This window comes from Trichosurus vulpecula, chromosome 8 (assembly GCF_011100635.1).
Source record: "Trichosurus vulpecula isolate mTriVul1 chromosome 8, mTriVul1.pri, whole genome shotgun sequence".
NCBI classification, from domain to species: domain Eukaryota; kingdom Metazoa; phylum Chordata; class Mammalia; order Diprotodontia; family Phalangeridae; genus Trichosurus; species Trichosurus vulpecula.
The window spans coordinates 43030527-43056683 of NC_050580.1; the positions used below are offsets into that span (position 1 = coordinate 43030527).

General features: G+C 39.4%; 1 protein-coding gene across 7 annotated transcripts in view; it reads left to right on the forward strand.

Annotated features, from left to right (window-relative positions):
* MARCHF8 (membrane associated ring-CH-type finger 8) overlaps positions 1-25486 on the forward strand; it is a 108520-nt gene extending 83034 nt beyond the window's left edge. For 6 of the 7 annotated variants that reach the window (XM_036734472.1, XM_036734470.1, XM_036734473.1 and 3 more), the window contains 5 exons: positions 10333-10412; positions 10683-11534; positions 13260-13440; positions 16781-16928; positions 20882-25486. In XM_036734472.1, the coding sequence (XP_036590367.1) occupies positions 10333-10412; positions 10683-11534; positions 13260-13440; positions 16781-16928; positions 20882-21189 (1569 nt within the window). In that variant the 3' untranslated portion in view covers positions 21190-25486. The remainder of the gene's footprint in view (positions 1-10332; positions 10413-10682; positions 11535-13259; positions 13441-16780; positions 16929-20881) is intronic. The other variant, XM_036734476.1, reaches the window with a different exon arrangement.
* The last annotated feature ends 671 nt before the right edge of the window (positions 25487-26157 follow it).

Here is a 26157-nt window from a genome sequence, read left to right on the forward strand (position 1 = left end):
ATGTTTGTATCATAAAAGAAATTTGGTAGGACTCTTTCTTTGCCTATTTTCCCAAATAATTTACATAGTATTAGAGTTAATTGTTCTTTAAATGTTTGGTAGAATTCACTTGTGAATCCATTTGCTGGCCACCCTTTTCCAGCATTGGTTGCACTTTTTACTCATTCCCCCATATTCACTGCAGTTGAATATTGGAATCAAATATTGGTGGAGTTGGAATATTCCTTGCTCCCCATTGCCCCCTCCAAGCTCACATAATACCACCATCACTAATAAAGTAATATAATAAAGCAGTGACATAGAAATGACTAATTACAAGGCTAAAAAAGAAAGATAGAAAGACCTATATGATGTGATGTTGAATGAGGACACCAGAATTATAGGAACACATGCATTGACTACAACTAAAGAGTTATTCAAGAAAATTATGAAGAGAATTTAACAGCTTGGTAAAGGAGGCCCCAAAAAAAAATGCTGAAGAAAAATAACACCTTAAAAAACAGAATTTGTCAAATGCTAAAAGAGACACAAAAATTCACTGAATCCTACCACAGTTTTTTGCCAGCTCTGTGACCTTATGCAAATAACATCTCTGGTCCTCTGATCCTTGTCTATAAGATTAAATAGTTGGCCATCAGATTAGCGAAGCTGACCCCTCCAAAAAAATGAAATTAGGCACATTAATGCACTTTCAGTGGCACTGAAAATTAGTTACAGTCATTCAGGAAAGCAGTTTGAATCTGTGACCAAAAAGTTGCTAAATATATTTACCTTTTAACACAGCAATATGCTGGCCTATACCCCCAAAAAGATTAAAGAAAGAGGGAAAGGACCCACATATACAAAGATTAGAGGCGCTTTCTATTGACAAAGACCTGAAAACTAAGGGAACACCCATCAGTTAGCAAATGGCTAAACACACATATGTAAAACCTAGAGCTGCTATTATATGTAACAGAGAATAACTAGAATCCTCTCCAATAAAATCAGGGTTAAAATGAACAGTCCACTGTAACCACTTACAGTATAGTATAGTACTAGAAGTGCTGGCTATCACAGTAAAACAAGAAAAAGAAATAAAAGGAACAAGTATAGATTAAAAAAGAAACAACATTATCACTTTTGCAGATGAAAATGATGGTGTACTTAACCCTAAAAACCCTAAAAAACAACAACAGAAAATCCTAATTGAAACAGTTATTAACTTCAGGAAACTTGCAAGATGTAAGATAAATTAAACCAAATCATAAGCATTTCTGTATAATACCAGTAAAACCCAGCAGCAAGAGATAAAAAGAGAAATTACATATGAAATTACTATAGGAGGGACAAAGGGGGATAGGACTTCCAGACTTTGGAGTATTTTAAAAAGCAACAGTCATCAAAACCATCTGGTACTATTTAAAAGTAGAGAGGAGGATCTGTGGAACAGATTAGACAAGGGAGAAACAGAAACAAAATCAACTCAGTAACCTAGTGTTTGATAAGAAAAAAACATAAATTACTTAGGAAAGAACTCCCTATTTGATTTTAAAAAAAAAAAACTCCTGAGAAAACCGGAAAGCATTCTGGCAGAAATTAGACCCACTCCAATACCTTACACTGTATTCTATAATACATTTTAAATAGATATATGACTAATATTAAAGATCATAGTATTAAAAAATAAGAAGAGAAACAGATTATATACTTCTCAGAACTATGGGTAGGAGATATATTGTTAACTAAACAGAGAGTAGAGGCAGTTACAAAAGATAAAAGAGAGAACTTTGACTACATAAAACTGAAAAGCTTCTGCATAAAATTAATGTACCCAAGATATGAAGGAATCAAATAGGGAAAAAATCTCTGTGTAAGTTTCTCTGATAAAAGTTTGGTATTCAAGATATATGAACAGAAGCAAAAGAAACTCACAAAGAGGGTACAAGGTTAAAAAAAGAAAGGATAAATATAAGTGAATGGGATGGAGAGAAATACACAGTAATCATAACTGAATGTGAATGGGATGACCTTGCCCATAAAACAAAAGAGGTTAGCAGAATGGATTAGAATCCAACAGAATTCAACAGTATGTTGTTTTATAAGAAACACATTTGAAGCAGAAAGATACATAGAGAGTTAAAATAAAAGGCTGGAGCAGAAGCTAGTATACTTCAGTGGAAAAACAGGGCAGAAGTGGCAGGATCTCAGAGAAAGCAGAAGCAAAAATAGACCTAATTAAAAGTGATGAGGGAAATTAAATTTTGTTAAAAGGTACTATAGACAGTAAATTAATATTAGTAATGAACATGTGCACCAAACAACATAGTATCTAACTTCTTAAAGGAAAAGTTAAATGAGTTACAGGAGGAAATAGACAATAAAACTATAATAGTGGGAGAATTCAATTTATTCCTCTCAAACCATTGTTGTTGTGTTTGCCCTTTGTTTTCAGAGAGGACCATGACATGAGGGAAATGATGACATGATGTGCGTTGACTTTAATTTGAGTGAGGGAGGGCTGTGCAAGGTCACCAGCCTCGCTTTCTTTCCAAAGCCATCTGGGTCCAGTGGCCAGGTATCAGGATGACTGGAGATGACCCAAGATGCAGTGGGAGACCCTGGCCCTTTTAGGCTAAGGCCTCACTTTGAGTGAGGTAATGCCCATTTAGTGAATAGGCCTCTAAAAAGGGATGGCCACTTTAATTAAAAAAAAAATCAAACTGAGAGGGGAAGACCCTCAGGGGGTCTAACCATGATCTAGCCATAAAATAAAGAAGAAAGAAATTAAAGAGATAAATAGAATTTTAGAAAAGTTGGATATGATAGATCTCTGGATCAATGGAAATAGAAAGGCATATATGCCATCAGCGGCTGTGGCGCCGAATTGGCCGGAGATGGCCAAAAGCCGCAGAGAGTGAAAAGAATACATGGGCTAGGCAGAAGAGTAAAGGACAGCTCCGTTTATTAAACTGAGGGATCAGCTTATATACTTTTTTAGGCAAGCAGATCAACAAGTTCACGTGCGAAAACGTTTGCATTGCATGACTTCCTCGTGCTTTGTTCCCCTTTTGCCTTAAACAATATTTTGTTAATAGCCCACGGGTGGTGTTTACCACATGGTGCTGTGGAGGTTTTGGAGAGAGCACGTGTGTGCCGAGGCGGGGTTTGGAGAGCCCATGTGCTGAGTTATCAGCCCAAGGGTAAGAACAGGCTTCAGGGAAAACCTGGCCTGTATCTTATCCCAGAATGGACTTTCTCAGAGCTGGCCCCTCTAGACGTATATATACCTATTTCTCAGCTGTGCATGACACTTTCACAACAATTGATCATATAGTGGGGCATAAAAACCTGACAAACAGCAACAGAAAAGCAGAAATCTTAAATGCATACTTTTCCTGACCATGATGTGATAAAAATTAGATTTTAAAAAGAGCCTTTGAAGCATAAATTAATAATTAATTAAAACTGAATAACTTCATTTTAAATAATGGGTGGGTAAAAAGACAAATCATAGAAGCAGTCAGTGATTTTATTAAAAATAATGACTACAGTGAGACAATATACCAAAATTTGTATGGTGCAGCCAAAGTAATACTTAGGGGAAATTTTTTATCTTTAAATGCTTACATCATTTAAAGAAAGAAAGAGCAGATCAATGAATTGGGCATACAACTTGAAAAAATAGAAAACCAAGAAATTAAAAACTCCTTAATAATTGAATACCAAAATAGAAACTCGGAAAATAAAAGGTAAGATTCCTAAAATTGAAAGTAAAAAACACCATTGAACTAATAAATAATACCAGGAGCTTTTTTGGGGAGAGAGAATAAAACAGATAAAGCATTAACTAATTTGAATTAATAAAAAAAGATAAACATACACATACATGTATGTATTCACATGTGTGTGTATAACCAATAGACATTCCCCAATAATTGGTAAAAGGATATGAAACAAAAAAACTCAGAATAATTATAATATGTTAATGACCACATAAAAGAATTCTCCAAACCATTACTAATAAGAGAAATATAAATCAAAACGATCCTAACCTTTCACCTTGCAAATAGGCAAAGATGACCAAAGACGGTAATAGTGTTGGAGTTGTGGGATGGTCCTAGTACCTTGAGCTGTGAATTGGTGCAGCCATTTTGGAAAACAATTTGGAATCATACAAGTAAGAGTTAGTCAGTAAACATTGATTAAGTGACTGTTATACACCAGGCACTGTGCTAAATGCTGAGGATTAAAAAAAAAAAAAGAAGCAGCAGCAAAAGATAGACCTTGCCCTCAAGGCGTTCACAATCTAATGGGAGAGACAACAAGCAACCAGTTACAGACAAGCTGTGTATAAGATAAGTAGGTAATAATCAAAGGAGGGAAGGTGCTAGAAATTGAGAGGGATTGAAAAAAGACTTCCTATAGAAGATGGGTTTGTAGCTGAAACTTAAGGGAAGCCGAGAGGTAGAGATGATGAGGGAAAGCATTTCAGGCATGGAGGATAGTCAGAGAAAATACCCAGAGCTGAGAAGAGGGAGTGCCTTGTTTATGGAAGAGTAAGGAGACCAGTGTCACTGGGTTGAAGAATAGGTGATAAGGAGTAAGATGTAAGAAGAGTGTAATGGTAGGGAGGTGGGGCTATGTTATGAAGGGCTTTGAATGCTAAGCAGAGAATTTGTAATTGATCTTGGAGACAATAGGGAACCAATAGAGTTTATTCAGTGGGTGTAGGAGGTGGCAGAGAGGGAGGGTGACAGGATCAGACCTACACTTTAGGAAAATCACTTTGGTGGATGAATGGGGGAGGAAGCAGTATGGGGAAGAAACTTGGGGCAGGCAGACTAACCAGAGGACTATTGCAACAGTAACTAGGAGACGATCAGAGCCTGGATCAGGGTGGTGGCAGTGTTAGAAGAGACAAGGAGGCATATTAAGAGATGTGGCAGAGCTGAGATCAACAGACCTTGGCAACAAATTGGATATGGGGCTTGAGAGATAATGTCGGATTAAAGATGACATCTTACGTTGCTAGCATGAAGAACTTGGGAGGGTGGTATTGCTCTTGACAAGAAATAGGGATGTTAGGAGAGGGGGGAGGGTTTTGGGGAAAGATATTGAGTAATATTAAAATGTCCATATCCTTTGACCCAGAGATTCCATTACTAAGTTTATACCCCAAGGAGGCCATTGATAAAAGAAAGTTCCCACATACACAAAATTATTTATAGCAGTGCTTTTTATAATAGCCAAGAATTGCAAACAAATAGATGACCATTGATTTGGGAAGGGCTAAACAAATTGTGGTACATGAATGTAATAAAATATTACTGTGTTGTAAGATATGATGAATGTAATGAAATACATAGAAATATGGAAAGAGTTACATGACCTGATGCAGAATGAAATAAACAGAGCCAAGAAAAATATACACAGTGGCCACAAGAATGTAAATGGAAAAAAACAACCTCTGATAACATCAAAAATGAATGTTGCAGAATTGTAAAAGAGATATGAAAAGACACATCCTACGCCTTTGTAGACTTGGGAAGCCCACAAATGTTATACATATTTTCAGATTTTTTTCATTGTATTAATCAGTTATGCCATTTCCCCCCTTTCTTTTTCTTTTCTTTTGTCTTAATAACACTATTGGGTGACTTTCTGGGAAGGTGAAGGAAGGATTACTGGGGCAGCTATGGTAATATAAGAAACAAGTACATCAATAAGAACATTTTTAAAAAATATTACTAAGGAGTAAAAAAAAATACTTGAAAATCTGCCATTTTGTTTGTGGATTCCTAAGCTAAATTCTTCCTACTTGACTTCGGGAAGGAGACCCCTTCTGCCAACGTAAGACAGAGAAGAGCCATCCCATCTTTCTCCTACTGCCTGTGTGCTGAGCTGACCTGACCTGTCTACAGAGGAAGGAGTTCACTGCCATTCCATCTTCCTTCACTAGCCCCTCCTCTTAACAGCCCAGCACCCTCAAATGACTCCATCTGAGGCCAAACCCCTAGTCTGTCAGTGACTAAACTACTCCATCCAGTCATACCCTCCCCATCCCAGTGAATTCACTGAATGCCTAACTGTCACTACTCAGATCCCCTTCTTGGTCCCACACTGTCCATTCCCTTATTCCCATTTCTCTCAACCAAGCTCCCCAATGTTCCCTCTAAAGCTACCCACCTTTTTCATTGTACTCTCTGTAATACTTGTTCTAGAAGTAACATCTGCTTTCTTCTTAAATATTTTCCTTTCCCAGTCTCCTGATCACACAGCTTCTCTGGCTATCCTTTCCAGCCCTGGTTTTACTTTCACTCATTGCTCACTACTTATTGGTCAGAGCGCAGGAGAAATATAGCACTCTCTGCCCCCCCATTGCTGTTTCCAAGCTCATCTTCTACCGCCATTATTCAGTAACTTTTCTACCTTTGAAGTTCATGCAACTATATATACCACCCAGTTAAAATTCTGGTAGCTCTTTATCAGCTTCCTGTATGCTTGCCTTCTTTCCTCAGTGAGTACAGTGCTTGACTCACAGTCTTTACTCTCTGATTCCTGCTGTCAGTACTCATATTTGGGAGCTTCAGCTAGTGATACTCCCCCAAATACCTACCAGACCTTCAATTTGTTGTTTTCCCATGAGCTGCTCCTCTACTGTACCACAACCACACACAGAGATCCTCATACCCTTGATCTTGCCATCACCCACAAATGCACTTCTTCCGTGATCATGAACTCTGAAATTCCCCTTTCTGATCATGACCTGTTTCTTTTCACTTCTCTTAAAGCTTAGGTTTCTTTCCCTCTCTCTTTCTCCCTCCTTCCCCCTCTCTTTCTCTCTCTCATCTCACACACATACTCTCACTCAATTCCACTGCCTCCCTATCCCTTCGAAGATCATATAGAAAATCCTCTGTTTGGTGCCAAGCCCTTCATAACTTGAAACCTCCTTCTCACCTCCTCTTTCCCCTCCTTTCAAGCTTCTTACACCTTACTCCCCATCCTTTTCTCTGGGATCTAGTGACACCAGTCTTCTTGCTGTTCCTTCCAGAAGACACTCCATCTCCAGACTCCAGATATTTTGACTAGTCCCCCCCCATGCTTGGAGGACTCTGCCTCTTCCTTTCTGCCTCATGGTTCCCTTCAAGTCCCAGCTAAAATCCCATCTTGACTACAGGAAGCCTTTCCTGGGCTCCCTTAATGCTAGTGCCTTCCCTCTGTTGATTATCTCCAATTTATCCTGTATATGTCTTGTTAGCATGTTATCTCCCCCATTAGACTGTGAGTCCTTGAATACAGGAGCTGTATTCTTGCCTTTCTTTGTATCTTCAGTGCTTAACATAGTGCCTGACACATAGATAAGTGTTTAATAAATATTTATTAACTGCCTGACTCATCAAATGAGATAATTGTAAATATCTTAACACAATGTCTAGCACATATTAGGCACGTAGTAAAGTTCAATAAATGCTTCTTCCCTCTCCCTACGTCATCCCCTTTGGTGCCCAAGCAGTGTTAAAACCTAGCCTATCTTCGGGTGCATTAGGTAGGTCTTCTATAATTATTTGTTCAAGGACATGGACAAGAATCTTAGAGAATGAAATGTGGATTACCTACACAACTGGTAACACTGTCCATATTGATGAGTATGGAGTCATTAATGTATTAATGATGTCCGGCAGAGATACATTTAATGTTAATGTTTTTCAAAAAGTTACAATTCACATCTTATCCCAATACTTGGAGAATGAAATAAAATTATTGAAATTTTAAATCTTTAACCAGGCATTCTTTTTTGTTATGACTTTGTTAATTATTTCATGATAAATTATTTTAGTTATTAGCAAGCAGTTATTTCTATACAATAATGCAGTGCTTTCTGAGTAATAGTTTATATTATATTTTTAAATATGTTGACTTTCAGCCTTTGCATTTTAAAATATACACGTGTTAAGGAGCTAATCTGAGACTTGAAATCAATTTTCAGTACTAATAATATAATGAAATAGTGTATGTAAGAGTATATGACCAGAGATATGAAAACCTGAGAATGGAAAAACTAGGAGAAAGCCTGCTTCTCTCTCTCTCCCCCTCCCTCCCTCTCTCTCTCTCTCTCCTTCTCTCCCCATCTCTCTCTCTCCCCTCTTCTCCCTCTCCTTTTCCCTCTCCCTCTCTCCATGTGCTGTGTTAGTAAGCAAAAATGGGCTCCTTAGCACTTAGTTCAACAAGTGCCCTTGAATAGTTTGGCTTTTGTTCCCTTTGAGTAATTCATTGAGCCTTTACTAGGTGCTAAGCCCCAGGCCCAAACCCCTATTAGGTGTAAAACCTTAGTGGGTGTGGATTGGCAACTAAGGTGGGGCCCAAGGTGGGGCTGACTCCAGGGAGGGCCTAGTTTACATGTCTGGGAGAGAAGAGGCTTTTAGACCACGTGGGTTTAAGATCGCCTCTTTGTGACGATTCTAGGTCACGTGGGTGAGTCGCATGTATGACTCACCCCTGATGCTGAAAAAGATATAAAAACCAGGGGTTGGCTGTCTGTTCTTTGGAGCTCTTTGCCACAGCAGTGGTGGCGCGTGACTCTGGGCCAGCCCTTGTTCTGAGCTCCCGGGCTGAACCTAGATGTTGGTAACTATGAATTGTATTGGGTCTGTCTGTTGATATTTGTAATTTGTTTGTATTTTGTTCTGAAGTTCAGGATGCTGGCTTTTTCCCCTGAACTAAGTGAATGCTGTCTGTATGCTGGATTAAAGTAAACTTGTCAACCCCTTCGCCTTGCTTTCCTTAGTTAAGAAGATCAAAAGAACCTGTGCTGTTGGCAGCTTTCTGGGTGGTGCTGGCTGTGGGTGGATCTTACACCCCCACAGAAGCTGCTAGCCGGATTGTTGAAACATGTGCTTGCATGTTTTGAGGGAAATGGCAGAATTTTGTAAATATGAAATTTTATTTTAAAAATTAGTAGTGGCACTGATTACAAGATTAGAAAATATACTGACCTTATTAATGATTCTTTGAAGAGATGGATGTCTGTGGATGCAAAACATTATAAATATTGTCAGACTTGGTTGATATGTTCATTAGCTTGCTCAACTGCTTTTTTGTCTATTTTTTTATTCTTGTTCCTAAATTATGGCTCTCTGATATGGGACAAGGGAGTACTATATTTAGAAAGATAAAAAGAAAGGAGTAAAAATTTGAAAAGCAAAAAGATGAATAATATCTTTAAGATAAAGTGCTCATAAATTGCTTGCAGGTCCTTAAATAATATATTTATACATGATATTATGTGCATCATAATATATATATATATTTTTCCAAATAAAAAAATTGCCTTCTCTCCCTCCCACCGCAGTGGGAATGACAAAAAAAATGAAACCCTTGTTACAAACACATAGTCAAACAAAAGCAACTTTCTGCATTGACCATGTCTCCCCCCCACCCCCGCAAATGTGTCTCATTCTGCACTTTTGAGTCCTTTGCCTCTCTGTCATGAGATTGGTCGTTAGTGCTCTGGAATCATGGTTGCTCATTACAAAGTTGTTCATTTTTAACCATGTTGTCATTGTTTAGTTTGTTGTCTTTACTCTCTTTCTTTCACACTGTCGCAGTTTACACAAGTCTTCTCAGGTTTCTCCAAACCTATCTCTTTCATCATTGCTTTCAGGACAGTTGTATTCCATTTCACTTATGTACCATAAGTTATTCGGCCTTTCCATGATTTATGAGTGCCCCTTCAGATTCCCATTCGTTGCCATCTAAAAAGAATTTTCTAGCCAGATATAAATGCTTAATAAAAACTGGATTGGTTAAGTTGACTTAGGGGTGGATTTATATAACTTGAGATTTTCTAGGGTAAAAAACCTATATATGGCTTATACAGAATTAGCTAAAATCTTCTACACTTCATTAGTGTTCCATGATTTCAGTTGGTTTTCTGTGTTATAAAAGGTGATCATATTGTTGGGGTTATTTTTTCATATTTTCTTGAGGTTTACCTTTACTAAAGCCCTGCTCCAGATGATCATGATATGAAGGTGACTGATGCTAGGTGTGTCATCTGAATTAAACTAGCCTAGCTAGGTTCAGAGACTCACAGAAGCTTGGCTGTTTTTCAACTACAGCAGCTCAGAGAGGTTATAAGGCATAACTGTGGGAGGGAGTAGCCATACCCTTGAAGTTGGGAGGTAAGAAAAGAGGTTCATGTGCACACTCTCATTTATATCAACATCGTTTATTGAACAGAGTTAAAAGTTCCCAGTAGCATTGTTCACTACTTCAGTCACAAAAGGTGTCAGGAGAGCTGTTCTCTCTACTTTGATTCTGAAGCTAACTGGTGATGTTATCTTGCAGGCTGGAAGTCCAACATGCCCATCAGCTCCCCATGGCTTCTCTCGCACATCTGTTACCCCATCTAACCAAGACATCTGCAGGTAGAGTATTGCTTGTAGACCCGCTAGGATCCACATTGAAGGACAGTTCTTCTTGAAAAATATGTCCTGAAAAGCACCATTGTGCTTTGCTTCATCATTTTCTAACTTTTTGATCAGTATACATTTGATTCACACTTTTAATGCTGATTTTGTGCACTGTTTGCTTGCCATGTTATCACACTATTCTCATTTCTTCACTTTGATATATCTGTTTTCTCTTTTTTAATTGTTTTTACTTTCTGTCCTTTTATTCCACTGTTCTGCATGCAGTTCCAGTGCAGTGTTTTCTGAATGTTGTCATCACAGTCCCGTGCAGTCAGCTGTTGTCTTGAAATCTGCTCTCTGCCAGAGTTCTCTGACACAAGGGGTCACTGTGACAGTGATCTGTAAAGACACATTACAGGCCTCAAAGAAAAACTCCTCTGGTCCAGAATGGATCCAGGCCTTAAAGCCTCCTAAGAATACCAAAGCCAGAAGAACTCTCAAGTTCTCCAAGTCCCTCAATGATGTGGTCGAGAAGGCCCAGAATACTATGGAGAATTTTGACTGTGTAGAAAGAACTTATTCTGAAGGAAAATTAGCACCACCTCAAGACCAGTGCCTCAGGATGAACAAATTTCACCATAAGGAAAAACAGATTCTCAATCTGAAGCCTCTTGTTTTTGGCAATTATAAACACTCATATGTCCCATCATTTTCAGCCAATCATTCAAGCACCTTTGGAATAGGAGCCAACCAAGGGAGTTTCACCATCCCATCCCTTGAAGAGAAAGCAGATAATGAGGCAGCCTTGAAAAGCAAACGATTGCTCTGTTACCTCTTTTCCTTCTCTCACAGTTCAAGCACCAGCAGTTTGCACAAGTTCCATGAGCTGGAAAGCTGCTCTGCTGGCTTGCTGGCAGCTAAATCTTCCAGTGTGTTGGTGGGGAGCACAGGCTTCTGCTCAGATGATATGGGGGATGATGATGTCTTTGAGGACAGTGTATCCTCCAAGCTGAAAAACAAGGAGATACGGGCACCACTCTGCTCCACTGAGAAAGATAGTGACCTGGATTGCCCTTCTCCCTTCTCTGAAAAGTTTACCCCCTTATCCCCTGTGTCAACATCAGGAGACACATGCAGGTTGGTTTACCAAGAACCACCCTCCTTCATTCACCCTTCTAGTTAGTTCTGACTTGTTCTGCTTTCCTTGCCTCTCCAGTCTTTCTTTCTTGTTAAAGATGAAGGACAAGGCCACCAATTCGGGGTTAAAATATAGATAGTACATTTTGTTGAGACCAAATTCCTTAATTAAAATGACAACAACAACAACAAACCCCCATGAATCTTAAGTTGTCTTTATTTGTTGATGCCAAAACAAAAGAAAAAGCTACAAATATTAAAGCTCAAGCTGACCTTTCTAAACTGAAAGTATATTTTTGCTGAAAGAAATCAGAAGAGAGAAAATAAGTGTTACCAACTTGATTTCTCAAGTTTTTTTTTAACAGCTTATTCATTTCTAAAGATCATTTCATTTTCAAGCAAAGGCTACCATTTCTAACCTTACCTCTTTATGACTATTAAAGGATGTCTTTTTTTTTTTTTAAGCATATCCTGTTTATGGAGCAAGTGCCTTCAGCAGCTCCTCCTTTCCTTATGATGAAATGGATTTAGCCATTCCCAACAAAATCCTAATTCCTTTTAGCAATAGCTCTACCTTCCAACTTTCTCAAGTGCCTTTTCCAAAGTCTACTTTCCCTTCCTCAAAACTCCTTTGGAATTTTCTCCTTTGTCTTTTATTATTATTGGCCAGAGCTTTCTACCCTGAAATCATCAGCCTCCCTTTTCTGGTTTCACACAATTCACCACTCTTTCCTAGTTTCTTTTTTTCCTAATGATTGGATCAGCAGCCAGCATCAGAGGGAATGCGCAATGTCCTGGGCCACACAGTTGGACCCCTTTCAGAAAAGGTGCCCGTCCTAGCTTGTTTTTCCAACTGCTAGAAAACACTTCTCTACTTCTCAAAAATCCATTTAATGAGCCATGTTACTTGAGGTTAGTAATCCTGTTGTGCTGCATGCTGCCTTAGACATAAGAAATGGTTTTAAGTCGTAGCCACTTTTTTTGTGGGCGGGTTTCAACTTACAGCTTAGAACTTTTCTGAAGGGGGGGCAGGGTAGGAGGAGGTTCATATCCTGCCTTTGTTGCTTCCTACTTGTATGACCTTGGGCAAGTCACTTAACTTCTCTGGACCTCAGTTTTCTCAATGGTAAAATAGGGGGTTTGGATTAGATGGCCTCAGATCTTTGATCCTATAAGGTATGCTGCCTGTTGGTAGGAGAAGCAAACAGAGGTTGCTATGGGTACCCTTTCATAGCTGGAAGATAAATCATCTTTTTTTAGTCAGTGTGACATTTTGTTTTGGGAGTAAGGTAGAATGATTGCTGATTTTATTTTTAATTTAAATAAATCACATCTGTGAATTTGAAGAATTTTGTTCCTGGAAATACTTCTTTATGGCTTTAAATGCCTCTCTCAATATAGTATCTAAGTCTTCTAAAAACAAATGAAAGGCTGCATCATAATTCCTCAGACCATCCTTTTCCTCACCATTGCTGAATGCCCTCCAAGCCTTGTGCATGACGGCAGTGAGGTAGAGAGAATTGGAGCTAGCAGTGTTTGTGCTCGCTGTGCCTGTATGTGGGCCCGTAGTTCCTTCACATGAAGGTGTTTTTCAGTGTGAATTGAGTAAGAATGCACATGGGGCTTGCCCATGGTCACAGAGCTGCTTCTTAGATTTCCCGCTGGAGTTTCACTTTAACTGTAAGTCTGCTTGTTTGTGATGAATATATTTTGTTTCTGGTGCAGGATATGTCACTGTGAAGGAGATGATGAGAATCCTCTTATTACACCCTGTCACTGCACAGGAAGTCTTCATTTTGTCCACCAAGCCTGCCTGCAGCAGTGGATCAAAAGTTCGGACACACGATGCTGTGAACTCTGCAAATACGAGTTCATAATGGAGACCAAATTAAAGCCTTTAAGAAAAGTATGTGTGCGCATAGTACTTTAAAAGAAAGTTTGCCCCACTGGAATGTGTGGAATTTTACTAAAATGAATAAACCCCCACAAGAGTTTGAGAGAACTTTGCTTTAGAGATGTGCTAAGCTATGGCCACTGTCCCACTAGGCTGGCATTCAAGACAAGGTCCTCTGCCTCCCTACCTTTTACTCTGCCTGCTAAGTCATACCGCTGTTTCAAATTAAGTATATTGTTGGTGATGGAAAAGTGAATCATGTTACCTAAATAGAAAATAGCTTGATTCCACTATCATTCTGGCTTATAGATTGAGTGATTGCTAAAAGGAATTGTACTGAGTGATAAAATTATTTCATTTCTTAAAAAGTACAGAACAATTGCTGAGTTGCTTTAAAACAGCAGCCGTAATGAGAAAACCCCACCAACTACTGGTTTGTTTGTCCATTACGTAGTTATTGAATGCCATTTTGCTTATTCTGCCTGTAACCAAAACATGTCAAACATGCTCTCCTGTTTCCTGCCATTACTGTCAGTCTTAAGGCTAGTGTCTGCTTCCCTTTTCAGTAATTTAGTTCATCTCATTCTTTCCCAAACAGATTTTTCTGTTTATTCTCTGTATGCTAAGAAGGTACAGGAAGGGACACACTCTGAAGACATAGGGGTCTGTAGTGCTGAAACTACTGAGGTGCTGAGCTCTTCTGCAGCTCCTTTGGTAGTAAATCATTTTCCTCCAGAATTACTCATACGTGGACTTAGATCCATTCATTGTACGTGGAAAGAGCAGTATGAGGTGTATATCACTAGAGAGGAAGTGATCAGTGCATATGTCTGTTTCAGCACAGAGGTTGTATAAGTTCATCCCATTCACAGCTAAGGGGGATTCGAGACTCAGTTCAGCTTATACTTTCTTCCCAAAAACTCCATATTTTTACTTTTGTGCAAACCATCTAAAGTTCAGATGAACAAGTCTGAGAAGGTGAAAGGAAGGGATAGAGCTATCCCTGTAGGGCAGCAGTGTATAGGCTGAGCAGAGACTCGTTGCTTGGTGGCCAGTACCCTTACCCAAGGGGTGGCAATGCCTAGGAGAGAAGGGTATTTTTCTTTTTAGCATGAGCCACTGCTATCATCGTACAAGTACATCATCTGCCTGGTCCTCATATAGAGGCAAGCGACTTAAAGGTCAGGATCTGGGGATATTATCCAGAAACCACCTTAATCCCATTCCTGAATTTTTTTATTCTTTGCTAGATTCACAGTTCTCTTCTAGTTCTAAATATGTGTTTCTGTGACATTTGTCAAGATTGTAGAGAAATGCATGAGTAAGAGTAAGGGAGAAAAAGTTAGGTATTTATATATATATATATATATATTAATACACACACACACACACACATATATGTACATATATGTATGTATACCATATTTACATACTCATAAAATAGTAGCAATATAAACATGTATTATCACTTGTTCTAAAGTGAAAGAGAAAAGTCCTAGCTAAACAGTAGCTCCAAAGTGTGTAATACTCAATAAATATTTGTTGAAGTAAGAATGAATTAGTGAATTAAGAAATAAATGAAATACACTGATACTACAAAAAACAACACGGGGTAGAAGAAATAGCACTGAAGTAATAATACTGTGCATTTACTACCTATCCATCTTGCAGGGTTGTTGTGAAAAAAAAGTTTAGTAAACCTTAAAAACTATAGACATTTGAAATGTTATCTATATTCTTTGTTCTGTCCAGAACCAAACTGCCCCTCTGATTTCCATCTCCTATCTCAAAATTTGTTATGTAAGCAAATGTGTATGGAGCACTTCCTTTGTGTCCCAAAATGTGCTTTGTGTTGTGGCTACGTAAAAGCAGCCTGTAGCTTGATCTCTGCCTTGAAGGAGCAAAGGCACTAACTTAAAGCACTTTTACAAAACTCTGCCAGGAGAGTATAAAATCAAATGCAAATTGTATGGTACACATTATCAGGTACTAGAGGGCTTCAGAGAGGGAAGAGATCGCTATGGGTTGGTATCATTAGGGAAAACTTCATAGGGAACATAGAATTAGAATGGTCCTGAGAAAAATGGAGAAAAATTGGAGAAACAGATGAGAGGAAAGCCATGTTGAGGTCAGGGAACAATATGATCAAAGGCAGGCGTTGAACATGTTCTATTGACAAGACTAAGTAAACTGGCCTGGTTAGAATAGAGTAGCTGGTTCTAGACAGTAGCTGGAAGTTTGACATGTAGAATGAGGAAAGGGGAAGTTTGGGGTGGAGGCTCTGGTTTCATTATTATATAAAAAATAAACTCAGTGGTTATGAACTAAAACTATAGCATTAAAAAAGATGTCCCTCAAAGGTGAAAACTGACCATGATTCTAAACTATCACCAAAATCATGTGATCCTTCCAAACTCAAATCAATGAAAAGAAAGGAGGATCCATTTTCATTTCACTATGTACCACCTTTAGTCGTTAGGAGCTAAAGTGATCACTAAATGATAGTGAATCCTATACGGAAAAGGACAGTGAAAGTTGCTGTAGGAATGGGCATTGGGGGATCTGGTTTTAAGATCTAGCTCTTCCTAGCCTTGGGTAAAGTACTATTCCTCTCTGGTTTCCTCATCTGTGAAATGAGCAGTATCAATCCCAGCGATCTCTAGTATCTCTGCCAACTCTAACATAAATATGCAACAATCAACAGGCTATTTAGGCTTTGTTCTCATTCCCCACTCCCACTGAGAGTATAACTTTGGGCTACATCAGTGAGCTTTTAGATGAAGCAGGACAGGAGAAGGATAAAAAGAGCCAGGGTTATTCATGTCTGGAGATTATTAGCTTCAGGTGCAAGCTTGTTTACTTTTTATTGTGAATGTAATAGAGAACAAAAAAGTGAGCTTCTTTTGATACTGACCTCTGTGGCATAGTTGTGACTCAGTTTACTTGTGTGTTTTCACTTCAGCGCACACACACACCCCCTTCTCATTTACCTGTGGCATTGGAAAAAGTGGGAGTCTCCAAAAGATACCTCCCCACCCCAAGCTGCAAATTGCATTCCAATTTACAGTATTATCTAGGGATCCATGTAGTGATATCTATAAGAGTAATTTTTAGTTAGTGAGAAAATTTTTGTTTGACAGGTAGTAGTGTATTGTTTCCTCGTTAATCCTAATATTTTTATCATACAGAAAATTAGTTCCAAAAATGGACACTAACAAGCAGATAGATTATTCCTTGATAGGAGAATGAATGTTGTTTGTAAAGGAGAAGGGAGAAAGCAATGCTTCCTATAGGAAATATTCTCACAATGTAAGACTCAAATTTCATGCTGTTTTCTGTTATTTCTCGTCAGTGGGAAAAATTGCAGATGACATCCAGTGAACGGAGGAAGATTATGTGCTCTGTAACATTCCATGTCATTGCAATCACCTGTGTGGTATGGTCCTTGTATGTCCTCATAGACCGGACTGCTGAAGAGATTAAGCAGGGACAGACAACTGGTATGTCTAAATGTAGACCATTTAGTACCAACCCTCCCCCCCCACCCTGTTTCACAAAGTCTTTTAAGTTACTACAGATGTTTTGGATGACATATGGTGATTTCAGGCTGAGCCTGAAGCTTGTTACAATATGGATCTCAATGTGGCATAAAGAGTCCTGAATTTAGAGCCCAGAGACCAAATGTGTAGTTTTGACTTCAACATTTTGACCTCAGAAAAGCCCTGTCATCTCTCTGAGGCTGTTTCCTGATCTGTGAAGTAGGGATTATAATACTTATCCTCCCTAAGATCTCCCCAGGTTGGTTGTGAGCATTAAAGGAAAGAATGACCTAAGTTGTATGTTGTGGTGGTGGAGCTCTCGAATGTGTGCTGTGGACTGAAGTGTCAACACCAGTAATGCCAAATGTATGAGACTCTCCTTGTATCTGAGAGGTCAGGTAGCAACAAGGCACACCCAACCAGGTACTAAGAGGAGTCACAAAGGGAGGAGGAAGAGCCCGCTTTGGAGGTCAGTGTTGGACACTTGGGGTTTGACTGTTGGCAAAACATCCTGATGGAGAGGTCCACTCTGTAGTCTCGAGCACAATAGTGGGGGTGGAGTTGTGGGTAACGATTGGGAAATGATCCACACATTTGATATTTGAAGTCATGAGAAAGGATGACATTTGAAAAGTCATCATGTATAAGGAAAATAAGAGGTTTGAAGACATGTGCGTGGCAGAAGTAGCAAAAAGAACTCAGTGAAGGTGACTGAACAACAGGAGCAGAACTGGTGAGAAGCCAAGAAGAGGAGTAGTCAGGGCTGTCAGATGCAGAAGTAAAATCAGAGAAATAGGATTGGGAAGAGCCTTATTGGGCTTACTGGTGTCGATGTCAGTCTTTCAGAGAGCAAAGTAGTTTGGGGGAATTGCAGGGTCAAAGGAAGGTTTTTGTGGGGCAGAGAAAATTGGGATATATTTTCAGGCCAGGGAGAAGGTTCATGAGAGAGGAGGGATATGATGCAGCAAAAGTCCTAGTAGAGCTGGAAGGTGACAGAATGAAGTGCTCAAGGTTTAGCCTTTGAAGGGAATAAGGAAGGAAGTACAGGGAAGTTTGTCATTGAGGATTTTAAGAACATGAAGGAGGGATTGTGGAAGGAAATCATTTTGGATAGTTTTAATCTCAGCAAGGGAAGAAAGAGATGAGGTCCACTGCTCAGAGACAGGGAGGGAGGCTGGGATTTGAAGGTGCTGTCAGTGGTGTGGGATGTTTGGTTTGATTGTTATCATGAAGAGCTAAAAATCGGGGAACAAAAGGAACACTGTTAGTGTTGAGAGACCGACCCTCTGAGTGTAAAGAGCATGAATTTATAGGTAAGCCAATGTGGTTGTTTTAATGGTGTTACCTGGCAGTGTTTGGCACCTGGTGGGAGAACAAAGAAAATGAATGGAGATAGAGTTTTAACTAGATCTGGGGATTTGCAAGGAGCAGGGGTAATGGAAATTTTGAAGGGGAAGAGATTCTAGGGTGAGAAGGGAGGATGTTATAAACATGAATGACCATGAGATCCATGCTGGGTAGGAAGGCACATGAAGCCACACACAAATAGTAGCAAGAAGTCAAGAGCTTAAATGTCTTGATGAGAGCAAAAAGAAGTTTCAGAGGATGAAAGAGATAAATGGATAGGAAGCTGGGTTGTGATACAGTCTTGGAATTTTGGAGTTAGAAGGAACCCCACAGATCCCCTAGATCAACCCATCCTCCAATCAGGAACTCATTTCAGAGTTTGGGATGTTTGTTAAATAAGTGACCTTTCTTCCATGCAGTTAGTTTTTATGTATTTTTTAAAATGTGGCAGCTGGGTGGCTCAGCGGATAGAGCACTGGGCCTGGAGCCAGAAAGACGAGTTCAAATAGGCCTCGGACACTTACTATCTGTGTGACCCTGGACAAGTCATTCAACTTCTGTTTGCCTTAATCCATTGGACAAGGAAATGGCAAACCACTCTACTATCTTTGCCAAGAAATCCTCGTGGACAACATTGGCATGCCATGGTCCATGGGGTCATGGAGTTGGACAGAACAGCAACAACGTGAAAAATAATAATTTATGTGTTTTGGGGACGTCTGATTGAGCCCAGATCTAGAATAGTATTATATTTATTTAAATGCATGCATATAACAATGTTACTTTGACTTTTTTTTTGGTGGAGGGAGGTGGGGCAAACCCCACCTTTGACAGAGTCTAAAGGACATTTTACTATCTGATACCAAATTTATGTTACTTAATAGGCCTAATCACCTGCTAAATTTTATACAAATTTATTTTATTAAATACAAATATAAATACTTTGGCCATTTTAAAATCTGGCCAGTATTAGATCTTACTTGCCTTTGCTCTGTGTCCTTAGCAGCCCAATTTGTAATGAAGAAAATTCCTTTTTAAAAAAAGTGTTAAGAAAATTCTGGGCCCAAAGCCTGTTGTGAGTTGCATGCTCACACATTTTAGAAGAGAGATCAGGACTCACTCCTGCCAACTTCCTTTGTAGATTTTCCATATTACACTCTCCTTCCCTAAGAATCCTTCAAACCCTGTGACTTCACAGGCGTTGGAACCAGGCTATGCCATCCATCTGCATTGGACAGCACCAGATCATCATCCTAAATTGTGTAAATTGTCATTATCAGACTAGAATATTTTAAGTGTATGCTCAGAAGTCTCTGTTGTGGAGCTGTTCGAGTTGCTATTTAGACTTGTTCAGCCAAATTGCAGCTCCAGATATAAAAACTTAACCTCTGAAGATGTCAGGGAGAATTCTAATGGCCTCCCAAGCGACTGCTTACACATGGGCAGTGAATGCAGCGTGTACATCCCTTTGGACAGGAATCATTTTAATTAGTTGTGAAAGACAATACTGGGATGGTTTTCACTGACCTTACATTATTTTAAACACAACAGGCATTCACAAGGAATAATATAAGTCAGAGAAATCACAGTGTAGGAGAAGAGGAAGGGAAAATCCACTGAGAATTTTTTAAATGCTTCACATTCCTTGGGAAACTTTTTCATTTTTGCTTATTTCACTAACTTAGATACGAAGTCTCTTTCACGTTTTAAGTGATAGATTTCAAGATTCTCTGCCTATCTTACTGTGTCTTGAGAACATGAGGTTTCCCACAGCCCTCAGTGGGACCTGGTATTTATGGTCAGTGGTACCTTGTGTTTCAGTATGAACTAGTAACCAAAAAGCTGGGTGAGCAGTGACTACGTAATGTCATTTGCAATAAACATCTCACACCTCTAATTCCTCCATTACTAGAATGAGCCACATGGTGGCTTACCTTTGCGGGATGTAATAGGGGTTAAGAGAACAGTGCCTGATAAAGCATTGTGTGACTCAGTGAATAACTTGTAGATGTCGTGGTCTGCATTACTTGTAAGTAAGTCTTAGATGCTTTTACAGGTATTTTTGCTACTGATGCTGTTATTGCTTATTAAGTTTGAAAAGGACAATTTATCTAGCCTTTATTTTGGGGTCTGTTTAGAGATGGTGGCAGAAACACAATTTTGAAGTCATATGTCCTGCATTCACAAACCTTAACCATTTATCATTGTAAGTTGTGACCACAAAATGAAAGGGAGTTAACAATACACAGAGTAGTTAAGTGGGAGGAAAGAAAGAAGAAAGCTTAGTTTTCAAGCTTGTTGAGAATCTGGCTGAATCATTCCATGAATCATTCCATTAATCAGTAGACTTTTACCAGTAGAGGAGACTGAAGACAAAAGCAAGAAGTGGAATGTGCTAGACAAGAGTGGTAGTGTTAGTGCTAGACAAGACCAACAAAGAATGTAGTAAAAGGACTAAACGTGAGGCAGAAATGTTAAAGAAATTTCATTTGCTGACAGAAAGATCATTGAGTTTAGAGTCTTGTTTAGCTCTGATAACTCATTAACCTAGCTCTTTCTCTCCTCAGGGATTCTAGAATGGCCCTTTTGGACTAAACTGGTAGTCGTGGCCATAGGCTTCACTGGTGGACTTCTCTTTATGTACGTACAGTGCAAAGTATACGTACAATTATGGAAGAGACTTAAGGCTTATAACAGAGTGATCTATGTCCAGAACTGTCCAGAAACAAGTAAAAAGAATATCTATGAAAAACCTGCACTAACAGAGCCAAATTTCGAAAGTAAAGATGGGCGGCATGGGGCCTGCCACTCTGACACAAACTCTTCCCATTACACAGAACCTGAAGACCGTGGAGCAGAAATCCTTCAAGTCTGACAAGGGAAGTCTTCAAGTCTGAGACTGTTTATTTTTTTCCCAGACGTTCATGAAGAGCTGAGATAACACTGTTTACCACAAACTATATACCTTGAAAAAAATCAGCCAACAGCTTAGACTGGGCAGTTGAATTTTTTATTACGTTCTGTTTTTCTAAATCATGTTCGACATATCTTTTAATATGTTATCATGGTGGCATACCTCTTATGTTGAGTATCTTATGGGTGTGCTCTATGAGAAGGAATGGGAAAATGTAGGTGACTGATGCTACTGAGAGGGAGCCATTTTGCCGGCTCATTCATGGTCAGCCAAGTTGTGAAACCTAAAAGGTGAATAGAAGGAAAGCAAAATACAGAATATCTATGAGTGGCCACACCATGAAGCCGGAATTGGATTTTCCAAAGAGTCCTTTCTTTCACTTTAACATCAGATACTACCCCCAAGAACACTGGGAAAAAGCCAGCTGTCATGCAATGTCTCCATTACCCAAGGAGAGCCTGAGAGAGATGCACTGGAAGACTTTCAATCTGGACTTGGAGCCTCTGCTAATATCTGCCATTAAGATCTCTCTCAGGTGGTCAGGTTACGATCATGCTTTACATATAAAGATGAGTGACTCACAAAGCAAACAGCACTTTTAAAAATCTTTATTTTGTAATATGTGTGTCCAATTGGATTGAAACTTGAAAGAATGTCTCATTTCAAAAATAGTCCTTTCAATACACTTGGCCCTTTCCTGTAGGCTCTACAGACCTTTTTGCCTTATGATATCTAAAATGTTTGTGATTTCCAATACATCCCCGCAGAATCTTTGTGACCATAATGGGAACAAACCCTAACATGGAGCTATCACATGAACAAATTCATTGAAATTCATGGCTGTAAGATGTTTATTTGAAATTTTGATTCCTATGGGCTTAATCTTACTTTTATCAAGATTATATATGACAGCTGTACACATGTACTTTTAGACTATCCAGTCTTAGCTACAGAAATAAAAGATTGTGTGTTGTGACCTTACAGGAGGGCGAGGGAGTGAATGATCAGAAGTTGGTTGACTCTCTTTTGATGCTAACTTGTACTCAAATTTCTCCAATTTGTGCTACTGTGAAGAATGAATTTGAATTAAGAAGTAAATGTTTATCATGCCTGTGAATGTGCATATGTGTGTTTTAGCAGGTAAAGCAATGAAAAAAGCTTCTGAAAGTTGACCTGATTACTAGGTTTATGGAAGAGGGAAGTTGGGGACCTCTGTGGGTGTGGCAGATAAGGTATTATGATGGAGAAGGGAGGAGTCTGGCTTAGTGGCCTCCTAAAGACTATTTAGCTAACAGCTCTTACCCTGAAATGGAAAACTGGTGGCATGATGTCCGAATGACTAACCCTAGCACACATGGACTGAGCTCACACCAGGAAGCCAATTGTTTTGAATCAAATTGACTGGCAAACTGACTAGACCTCAGTTTTGGAAGACAACTTCTGTTGCCTCCATTGAAGGGACAGAAGACCCATGATCAGACAGTACCTTGACCAAATTGAATCAAAGAAAACCATTAAATATATTATAGCCGATAGAGCATCCAGCCTATTCCTGGTCCTTACCCTCCTTGTATTTTTAAAAGAGAAAAAAACATAGCATGGAATAAACTTGATTGCTTAGAAAACTCCATTTTGAAATCCAGCTTTTTGGGAAAAAAAAAAAATTTCTCCTATAACTCAACTTGAACAGAATGGCAGACTAGACAGAAAGATCCCAGAGTACAGCTTACGTCCTTAAAGTACAGCATAAAAACCAGATCCCATCTTCTTTGGACCTTTGATTGATGAAGAAATGGTTTTATTGCCATCCAAGAAAGGAGGAAGACAAAGGACTTTCAAATTCCCAGTGTAATCCACTGTGTGTGTGAGCTTCCCGGTTTCAGTCACGTTACTCTTTGGATGCTTTCAGCTTCACAAACCTCCAGCTAATATGTCTGACCAGATTCTTTTCTGGCCTGGCAGTGACTCTCTTGGTCCCTCTCATTCCTTTTTTGTGAAAGCAGGTGAAACTTCCCTCTCCTGTCCTCTTTCTCTTATCCCAGGCCAGTCAAAATCTATGCTTGTATAGACTCTGTGTTTAAAAGTGCCCTTACTCCTGCTCCTTCATCAGGCCTGACCTGTGAACACAGTGATTCAAAGATTGTCTGCTCAGGTGTGTTAAATGATGGGTCTGCCAGACTTTCAGCCTTTTAAACAACCACCTTTTCCATAGCCCAGGTGACTTCTTTCTACCACTTCTGACAATAAACCCTTAGAAAAAAGGGTTAAAATTGGTGAGACCTGCCTACTCTCTTGTGTTGGCACATTCTAAAAGAGTTTAACAAAGTTCTTTATGTTGTGCCCTGTGAACTTTCTTCCTCTTAAGTCCCTTGAGCAAGTACATATAAACTTTGGACAAAAATCAGACATTCTCTACAGCAAGGCATTTTAAACTTTATCCACTCACAGCCCCTTCAGTACTTCAGCCATATGGGGTTTGAGAAGCACTGCTCTACAGAGCTGGGTAACCTAGGAAAGTACAGTATGCTACCTTAATCCAAGCTTCTCTTATGTTTGTGACAAAGGGTTTCTTTGTAAATCTGATCTTTTATGTCAGGGCTAGAATTGGCATGGACAAGGTGTGGCAAGATATCCCATATCTTTTCATAGGCCTATAACTGTCCTGTGACTTTGATGTAGGCTCCCCGCCCCCAAAAAGGACTTTGCCTGTGAAAAAATGCCTCCTACTTATCCTGCTTCCTTAATTTTTCCACTGAGATGATCATAAATTACTGTGGTACTTACAATCCCTAATCCCATTACTGGTCATTTCTACAGTTTCCACTTGCTTACAGTGTTCTTAATCCCCCCAAAAGCGATGCCTCACCATGACACCATCTCATGGAAGCAAAGATGAATACTTTCTTAACTTTTCTGGCCAGAAATGTGTTTTCCTAATTTTGTTATATTGATTGATTAGAACTACTGCTCTCTCCTTGCCCTCCTCACCCCACAACAGACACCAGACCTTAGTGGTGAGACTGACACACCAAATGTATTTCTATAAATGATCCACAAAACTGGGATCAACCCGCAGGCAGTAATAAACCCTTTAAGTTTTTATTTGGGACATTCACTGGACTGAGGAGAGCACCAGAGGACCAAGTTCCATTAAACCAGCCAGAGAGAGCTGTAGTTTGCTTACCAGGCTGCTACAGAATCCAGGACTGTCTTCAGGTGTGTGCGTTTAGCCTTTTTGTGTGTGTCTACGCCCTGCTAACAGGTCATATGTACATATATTAAGCCACTTAATGCATTAAAGTCCCTTCATTACTTAGCAGAAGCCCTTGGCTTTAGAAAAGGTGAAGAGTGATTGGACAAAAACGGGGGTCACAGTTCCTCCCTGCTATTGGTCCTGATCTCTACATGCCCCATCCCCAGCTTCCTTGGTTTCTCTCTTATAGGTGCTCCCAACAGCAACTGTTGATTGTTTGTTGTCGGCGGCAGAGTCACCAGAGTGTGCAGCCAGTCCCTGCCCCAACTACTATTCCATCCCATGGTGAGAAGACACCTCATCCTGTCATCTCGATGTATAGTTTCAGAGTTAGGCCCTGCTTTCCAGACTCTAACCACACGAGGTAGCTCAGCCAGGAAGAGTCTCACTTAATCTTCATACATCTCAGGAGTCTTCTGACATTTTTGGAATCAGGATTAGTGGTAGATGGAGAGGGTCAGGAAAATCAGAAACAGCCCTCATTGGAGTCCCGAATTCTGTTGCCCAGGAAGGTCCAAGAGCAAGTATGTTTTGTTCTTATTTATTTTTTTGTTGAACGGCATTATCCCGTGTAGACAAACGTTTGGCATAAGTCTCCCGTGTGAATTTAGTTTGAAATGCTACTACTGCATCTACAGAGACCAAGGAAGAGCCCAGCCCCCAACAAAAAGTACTCAACTTTCTCTAGGAAATAATCGCTCACGTTTTACAGCTGATCTGATGTTTAGGTGCAACCTTTGTAGATACTTGTGTCTTGTTAATAAAATCGAATTTACACTGGCATGGGTCATGTAGTTTATAAAAGACATTTGACAGTCGCCAATTTTTTTAGTTCCTTAGGAAATTTCTAGTAATTTAAATGTATAGTTTTGTAACCTTTTATGTATGTTAATCTTTTCTCAGTGTTACCACTTGGAGAGTTCTTAGTTTCTTAAACTGTAATTGGTTATTTGTGCTGTGACACACAGGTTTGTTGACTGCAGCAATAAAATATTTCTATGAAAAGGATCACGGCCATGATAATTTTCTAAGAGGAAACTGAAAATGTCACATGAACAGAAAAGTTTCCCTCTTTCACCAGCCACATGAAGATGTGCATTTTTAGGTTTCTGATCTTTGCATGCTTAAAAAGAAGAAAACTCAGTTCTTAGGGGATTTTATTTCCCTCCCTGTTCCCCTTCCAAAGTCTTTCCCTCTGAAGAATTCCAGTTGAGGAGCTCTTTCTTGTACCTGTCTGGCTGCAGGTGATTGGACCATAGATTTAAAGGAGGAAAGAATCATAAGAGGCCTTCCAGGCTAACGCCTGTACTGAGTGTTGATGGAGTAGCTAAGGCCCAGAGAGGATAAAGACCTTGCCTGGGGAATTTAAAATCAGGTCCTCTGACTCCAGGGCCAATGTTCTTTCCAGTATACCAGGCTGCCTTCATCCTTCTTAAAATTGCTGCATGTCAGTGACTTTATAAGAAAAATCAGTATGAGAGACTGACCAAATCATAAGGACTCGAGTTGAAAAGAACCTCGGAGATTATTTAATCTAACCCTCTTATTTTCCAAAGGCAGAAACAGTTTCAGGGAATTGAAGTGACTTACCTAAGTCATATTTTTTTTTCTGTATTGTCTGCTGAGAGCTAAAATAGATTCAATAAACATATTTACCTAAAGCCTTCAAATTCTGG